General features: G+C 37.6%; 1 protein-coding gene across 1 annotated transcript; it reads left to right on the top strand.

Annotated features, from left to right (window-relative positions):
- Positions 1–6,894: 6,894 nt before the first annotated feature.
- Positions 6,895–8,256, top strand: LOC149024811 (aspartic proteinase NANA, chloroplast-like). Its single transcript, XM_089143539.1, has one exon. The coding sequence runs from the start codon at positions 6,895–6,897 to the stop codon at positions 8,254–8,256; it is 1,362 nt and encodes a 453-aa protein (XP_088999665.1).
- The last annotated feature ends 356 nt before the right edge of the window (positions 8,257–8,612 follow it).

The following is an 8,612-nucleotide window of genomic DNA, read 5'->3' as shown; positions in this document are numbered from 1 at the left end:
CCGATGAAACATATACCCCCAAGTCCGGTGTTGTCATCAAATGCAACATCACAGAAGATTGCAAGCGTCTCAGATTGTAAATCTCCAACCTCTCCTTCTTCTTCTACATTTTGATTCCTATCAGCCAAGCCACCATTACCTTGTATCACATAAAATTCATGGAACGCTGACATCGCCCTTCTCGCCACATCCAATGGTGTATATAGGGACCTTCCAAGTGTTTGTTCATTTATTGCTAGCCAAAGATGCCAACAAACAAACGAAACTTTGACAAACATTTCCTTACTTTGTTGCTTAGATGGGAAAAAGCTAGGATTCTATAAACACAATAACCTTGGTAGAGAGGGCTTCTTGACATTGTATCACAAACTCTAGGTCACATGCAATTCTCTTACAATATGAGACGAACAATAGATGAAGAGAAAAAACAAATCCTGACTGTTGTTTCTGTTAGCAATGCTCTTACAAAACCACTTTAAAAACATTAATTCAGAATGCCATTGAAACAAAAACCTTAAATTTCTAAAGGTGGAAAAATGCTCAACTGATGGCGCAACCAAGCGCTTGGACTAACCGCCAGGTCTCTCAGGAAGAATCTCATATCTGAAATTCACACATTTGATCCCCCTTCTTTGACGAGCTTTGGGGTGATCCCATGTGTAAATCACATCTCTGCAACACCAACTCAACATCCCAAATAAAAAATAAATAAAAATTAAGAAACCCTAGTTATAGATCAAGTCTAAAAGTAAGGAATCCTATTTCGAAAGAATATGGGAATCCTTTTTTGAAAGAATATGCTGTTAGAATAGATACTTATCTTATTCCTCTTGCATGATCTGATCGAGGTTAATGAAAAACAAAGATTTTCCCAACCAAATCATACTTCCAGCAAGGTTTTCCCAAAATAATGGTTTAATAGAAGAGAAGAGAAGGGAATTAGTTTTCTTACCTTTAAGATCCAAAATCTGATGATGCCATGTGTTTTTTTCCACAAAAAGTGCCTTCTCTTGCTTCCACATGTGCTCTTTGACTTCTTGCAAGTCTCACTGTTGTCCTAGAATAATGAAATAATGAAATTATGAAATTAGGGTTTTAAAACCTTAAATAGGTGTTTTGGAAGTGAAAATCTCAAAACTGATCGGCTAGGATGGTGGTTGGTTGGTCAATCGATTTCCTGGACTGACCACCACCTAGTGTCCCCCCCCCCCAGTTGGACCAATACATTGGTACAAGCTTAGGGATCATTCTAAAGGCTCAGTTAAAGCATTTCTCAACTCTGTCATTGTGAGCTGAAAAATCCACCCACCCAATCCATTTGGTTTCTTGTTGGATCTTCTTCCAGTTTCCAACAAAGTGGTAGTACCACCATCTCCATCATTTAAATCCATGGGTTCTGATGCCAAACCATTAGTTTCAAGTTAGATGGCCACAACTTCTTCCCATTGGATGCTTGGGGTTCTTGGACCTGTAATTTGGATTTTAGGTTAGGATCCTAAGGGGTTATCACAAATGATGTGCTTTATTTTATTTTTTTGGGCCAAAATGTCATAAATTAAGAATGGGAAAAAAAAGGGTAAAAAAGAAAAGAAAATAACATCAATAAAAAATTGCATTTGTGGAGCACGACTTCTACCTCACACCCTTGATATTCCAAAAGAACATCATCCTAATAAATTATTAGATAGGAAAATCCCTTTTCGGTCAGAAGAGCCAATGATCGAAGTTTGACTATTCATACCACTATTTTCTCTTTCCACCAAGAGTCAGATCAATTTTTGCCATTGCTTCAAAAGCAGTTTCCCTTGCCAACTTTTTGAGATCTCCCTTTCTTCATCTAGAACCCCAGACATTGAGTGAGGTTGCTTCTTTCCTCCTCTCCCATCAAGTTGCACTATTTTTTCTCCTTTTGGTTATTTCCATAATTCATACCAAAACGTCAAGGCATCATTACAGCACGCAACGGAACTGTTGGATCAACCCTAAATCATGAGACTCCAAGTTCTCCTCATAAACCAAAATTTGAAAATCCCCATCTTGGCCAAATTTCTTTGCGTGGGCAACGTTGTCTACCTCTTTATCATTTTCAAAATCTAAAACTATGAAGTCCATTTCATAATCCATCTCTTCCTGTGAATTATTAGAGTCCATAACTGTTAAATTAACCTCCTCCCTTGGATTAGATGATAAGGGAATCAAAGTTTATGCAGAGGACGAACTCTGACTCCCCTTTCTAAGGAGTGTGGGCCCCCTCAATAGGCAACCATTTAATCATTTTTGCACTTTCCACATTATCTAAAAATTTTCAAATTTGACACACTTGAATTTGCTTAGTCCTCAAACTCTTCTTCATGGGACCCAGAAAAATCGGGTGGTTTTTGTGTATCAAAATATTTCTAAATAATTGGAGTTTCCACCAAATTCTTCTTAGAAAAATCCAAAGTTTTATTCAAAGAGGGCTCCTCTCTATCCACAGCTTAAGAGACTTCTTGAGTCTTATGCTACGCTTGTCTTCTCTGCTGTTGGCAGCCTCTACTCCATTATAGGATTCTTAGATTTTTTTTCTTCCAACAAACATAGCGTTGTTACATGCCTAAAGCTTCCGCAAGGGGCACACATATTATCTCCATCTTCATAACAACATATTCAGTAAAATTAAAAATTGTCCCAGCTTGAGGTTCCGTTCGTTCAATCTAAACTTCAAGTTCATGCTCTACTCCCTCTTCCATCTCAATTACAATACGAGCATAATTACCAAAAAAACCTTGCTTAGTTATGTTATCAAGAGTGATGGGAAAAAGTACTTGGACGTGTCAGTACTCCAATGACGATTTGAGAAATGAATCCAAACTAATTTAGTTGATGGTTGGGCTATTGTAATATATGTAACAGGGGGCATTTTGGTCTTTCTACTTGTATTTAGGATAGACTTTGTCTTATGTATTAGTTAGAGGGGCAAGTGTGTAATTTCAGTCCTATTGTTTCATGGTATGTAATTGGGGTTTGGGGGTTTTTGGTTTCAGTTGGATCGAAACACTCTCTCTCCTCTCTTTCTCTCTTTCTCTCATTCCCGGGTTCTCTGGTTTTCTTGTTCTTCCTGTGTGCAAGAAACTTCAGTTGGATGCTCTGTCTTTGATCTTTGGCTGTGTGATTGACTCTCGTGGAGTTTGTTTAACAGCTCTTGCTGTTGGAGCGTGAAGGTGTCTCTGTGATGCTCTTGGTTGTGCACTCAAGGAAAGATTGAAGCTAGGGTTCATCTATGATAACAGGTGTAGTTGTTCATAGTCTTGGTTGATTATCTTTCTTGTCCATGTATAGAGTTCTCTCACTGATCATAGGGCTGTAATCCTTCTCTGTTATTTGATGATTGCATGAGCTTGGTGAGTGCTCAACTCATCCTTGGATGTAGGTCTCAGGACCGAACCAAGTAAACCTTGGTGTCTTGCTTTGATATCTTTCTTCTCCTTTCTTTATTTGTTAATCCGCTGCATTTTAGGTTATGTTTTCTTAACGGCTATATTCACGTTAAAATCAAGCCTCCAACATTGAAACCAAACTATTTGCAAAGCAATCTTACAAGGGCCGCTCCTCCATTCTTCAGACATGTCCATTTTAGAATCAAACTAAAAAATAACAAAACCTCTACAATGGAATGCAAACTCACCTTAGGATCTAATTTCCAATTCCTCACTTCCTTTCTCACAGCTTCCATGATGGCTTTCCTAAAATCAAATCGTCCGATCAAGGCGAATGTGAACAAATTATGCTCATGCTCATAATCAATATATGGAATAACCACATGAGTAAACTTCCCTTCCTCAATTGGCTTAAGCAAACCTTCCATGGACATCTCTGAACTCCCCTTCACTATTCCAGCATAAGAAAGGACACATTCAGATGCTAGATCTGGTGGGCAGCCACCTGCAGCCACCACCATGATCAAGCACAAAACAAAAGATGTGGAAAACCCAAATACTTATTTTTGCCACTCAAATCTGTAATCTCTTTACCTTATAGTACTATCCTTGAAGCTTGGCAGTTGTTTAGTTGGTTGTCTTACACATGATATGCTTTAGCATGTTTTCAATCAAGGTACTTTTGAGTTTTCAAGTTATATGGAATGATAACATCATTGTTTAATAGCAAAACTGATACACAAGGTAAAGTTAGTCCTAGGTTACTTAATGTAATATCCTTTGAAAATTTAAGGATGGTTAATGTAATTATTTGCAACAAATTTGGTCTTTATTTTATGAATGAAATTCATCTTCTGAGAAACTAAAGAGTTTCATATCATAATTTACTATAGGGATAATTACTGTTGCCCCCCTGTACTTTGATTTTATTACTAATAAAACCCTTGTTCTTTACGAAATTCTGTTGCCCCCATTCCTTATAACGGTGTTAAGTAGCCGTTAAGTTTGAATATGCAATGTCTACTTTGTCCTTCATTAAAATTAAGAAATCAAAAGACAATACTACCCCATTTATAAAAACCAAATTAAATGTCAATTTTACCCTAACTTCATTTATTTTGAATTAAAAAAATGTTGGTTTCCCACCTTCACTAAACTTATTTATTTTGAATTCAAATTCAAATTCGATTTGGTTTCCCACCTTCACTATAGGTGGATTACGCAAGAAGAAACGTTGAAATCAAATGAGGTTAAATCACTTCGTCATCCTTGAACTTCAAAAGTATCATGAAATAATAACCACGGAGGGGTTTCAAGAAATAAGGTACATTGAAAAAGGAAAGAAAATAAAAGACAAAGGTATTTAACCGGGGAAAGAAAATACGAAGAAGGTTAGTGAAGATTCTACCCACATCGGGGAGAAATTAATTTCGAGAGACTAATTAAGTTTCAAATGGTAAGGGCGTTACACTTATTCGAGAGCTTTATGAACTAAAATATCTTCAATAAAACTCACCTCTACCACCATTGTTGCAGTATATAACTAGTAAAGAATAAAGAATAGGGGAGGAGAGAAGATTGAGTTAGCTTACCGACATGAATGAGTTAAAACTTTGAGGTCTGATTTCCAACACAATCCTTCCCGAAAACAAGATTCTCCTTTGTTTTTTCTCCTAAAGTAATTCAGCATAAAATGTTAATATTTCATTTGCGAAATCTTGGCTTCACTAAACTTAGATCTGCGGTGAATTTTCACGTCGATGTTGCTTTGCTCCTCTTAGAGTTGTAGGTTGTTGCAATCCTGCAAGAGATGGAATTGCGAGAGAAGGATTTACGAGTAGGTGATATTTAGTTTCCAAATTTGAGTTGAATTCTATCTTCCCCCTCTTCGGTTTCTATTTCAATTTTATTCAATCATTATTTCTTTATTTTGATGATTTTTTTTAGAGTAAAACAGATTATGATTATTTTTTTTTCTACAATTAATTAAGGGTACTACTGTAACTTGACAAAAGGGTAAATAAGTAAAGAGAGAAGTAAAAGGGTATTTTAGGATTTTTAAAAAATATAGAGATGCCATATCATCAGTAAACTAACGGAACTTAACAGTAGGGGGGCATTAGTAATTGTAGACAAAGTTAAAGGTTGAATTAGCAATTTTGAAAAATACAGGGGATACATTAGTAATAAAATCAAAGTACAGGGGGGCAATAGTAATTATCCCTTTACTATATCATGTGGGGGAGTAGGCTTTAAGCTGGTATGGCAGCGGTTGACACAATTTTTTTATCATAAAGTTGAGTCTCAATGTTTAAAGACCTCTCTTTCTTTATTTCTTTTTTTTCTTTTTGCTTTTTTGGAGGGGGGTTAGAAGGGTTTCAAATCCTCTACAATTCCTATTTAGAATTGTGACACATGCCAGTCAATTATCTAAGGGTCATGATTATAACCCAACTAAGAACTGAATCTAATAAATCCCTAAATTTTCTCCCAATTCTGTCTCTCCTATTTTCTCGAAGCTTAATTTTAGGGATTTATTAGGTTCAATTCTTAGTTGGGTTATAATCATGACCCTTGGATAATTAACTGCCACGTGTCATAATCCTACATAGGAATTACATGGAATTGTAGGAGGTGAGAATTGTAGCCGATGTGAACCCGGGGTGGAAGGGATTTACATCCTCTGTAATTCCTTTCTCTGCAATTCCCTACAATTCCCTTGTAAGATTGTGCCATGTGGCATTTAAGTAATCCAACGGTTATCCAATTTAAACTAAATTTGAATTGTATTTAAACCCACCCATAAATTTGAATTTTATTGAAGTTTGTTGGGTAACCGATGGATTACTTAAATGCCACATGGCACAATCCTATGAGGGAATTGTAGGAAATTGTAGAGAAAGGAATCACAGAAGATGTGAATCCGGGGTGGAAGGCCTTTGTTTTGAAGCGTTGGGGGTAATTTATCCAAATAAATATTAAATATACACTAATTATTATTATTCAATTATGGTAAGAAATAAAATTAATTATGTAATCTGTTGAAGAAATGACTAACAAACTCAAAATTAGCTTTATCTTTGGGTCCAAAAATAGGCCTCACTCCCCTTCCACCAACAATTTTTTTTCTTTCTAAAACTGTAAAACGGTGTCTTTCCTATTCTTGAAGAAGAAAAACAGCATGTAATAACGTAAATTCTCAACAGCCAAAATTTGATTCCCTTTATATTTTGCCAGCTCCATCAATAAGGAAGGAAGGGGAGTCTGAGAGCGAGAGAGAGGCAAGCAAGGAAAGAAAACCAGGAGCTAGTCAAAGTATCTCAAATCCTCTCTCTCTCTCTCTCTCTCTCACAGAGCAATAATCATGTTATTACGATCCACCCTCCAATTCTTCTTATTCTTATTCTACATTTCCTCCATTAATGGGTTTTCTTCTTCAAATCCCTCTGCAAAAGAATCTTCTGCCATTCACTTTGAGATGATTCATAGACATGCTCCGCGGCTCTTGGGTGATAGGACCCTAACCCACTACGATCGCATCCAGGAACTCCTTCATGCCGATAAGATCCGTATGCAGATTCTCTCCCACAAACGTAACCTCAGACATGCATCATCATCAAGGAGAATAGCATCTCAGCTTCCTGCTTCTTTCTCGACTCCATTGATCAATGGCGAATTCACTGACACAGCTTCGTACTACGTATCATTCAAAGTTGGAACTCCAGCTCAGGAATTCTTGCTGCTATTAGATACAGGAAGCGATCTCACCTGGATGAATTGCAGGTTCAAATGTAGTCCTAATCAGGGCAATAACCAACCCGACAAAGGTACCCATTGCAGCAACCCGAGTGATTATAACTTAACAAGGAAAGCTTTCCAACCCGAGCGTTCCCAAACCTTCAAAACCATACCTTGCCAGGGCCGCTTTTGTCAAGAAGCTCTCCTGAGCCTCAATTCTGATCCAGATAGGTGCGTCACCCCCAATTCCCCTTGCAGCTACGACTATGCTTACATTAGCACTGAAGTAGCCCAAGGTGTTTTTGCCAAGGAAACTGTAACTGTGAAACTGAGCAATTGTGAAGAGAAGAAGATCCCTGACATTTTAATAGGTTGTACACGAGAATGGAACGAATCATATGGGATTGGCAAAGGTGATGGCATTTTTGGTATGGGTTTTAACCCCAATGGCTTCGTCAACAATGTCTACAAGAATTTTGAGGGGAAATTCTCCTACTGCTTGATGGACCAATACAGCACCAACATCACCAACTACCTCACCTTCGGCCATCGACAAGTAATGCCTCCCAACATGCAAACCACCCTACTGGGTGTCATTGGAGATCATTTTGGTGTTACCGTAGAAGGAATTTTTGTGAATGGCAGGAAATTGAATATCTCTAACCAAGTATGGAGTATCGACCAGGGTCGAGGAATGATGGTTGATTCAGGGTTTAGCCTGACCTCATGGGTTCCAGAGGCTTATGATCCTATCATAACCGCCCTTGAGAAGCCATTAGAAGGCAAGCTCAAAAAGGTCCAAGTTCCGGGTTTCGACTCATGCTTCGAGGTACCCAACTCTGACTCATACAAGGCATTGGTACCTAAGTTTGAGATCCAATTCTCCGGTGGCGCTCGATTAGCACCACAAGTGGATAGTTATTTTATAATTGCAGACGCTGGAGTGCGTTGTTTTGGGTTTCAAATGGCACCGGAAGACTCCCCTGGTAAATCTTACTCCATACTTGGAAACGTGATGCAACAAAATCATATGTGGGAGTTTGATATTCTTGGTGAGAAATTGGGATTTGCTCCCTCAACTTGTGAGCTTTCTGCTCATTAGCTAGAGAACCCAGCTACGTCCTATTGTTCAGTCTAGTTTAAAAAAAAAAAAAAAAAAAAAAAAAATCCAAAATCATATGTAGGAGTTTGATATTCTTGGTGAGAAATTGGGATTTGCTCCCTCAACTTGTGATCTTTCCGCTCATTAGCTAGAGAACCCAGCTACGTCCTATGGTTCAAGTCTAGTTTTTTTTTTCCTTACCATTTTTCCCCTCTTTTTGAGATCCTTACGAAAGGAAAAAGAAGAAGAAGAGAGTCTAGTTTTTTTTTGTTTTTTTTAATCTCTACTTCTTGTATAAATTTGAGTTCACATCTAAGTTCTAGTATAGAGCTCTAGCCAAAGTGCGACATTTCTCC

This window comes from Hakea prostrata, chromosome 2 (genome assembly GCF_041222555.1).
Source record: "Hakea prostrata isolate BN-2017 chromosome 2, UWA_Hpros_2, whole genome shotgun sequence".
Lineage (NCBI taxonomy): Eukaryota > Viridiplantae > Streptophyta > Magnoliopsida > Proteales > Proteaceae > Hakea > Hakea prostrata.
Note: the sequence above shows the minus strand (reverse complement) of the source record. Positions and strands in the feature narration are given on the sequence as shown.

Excerpts from the sequence above, each read along its gene's own strand:
- LOC149024811 (XM_089143539.1), top strand. The coding sequence starts at position 6,895 with ATGATTCATAGACATGCTCCGCGGCTCTTGGGTGATAGGACCCTAACC.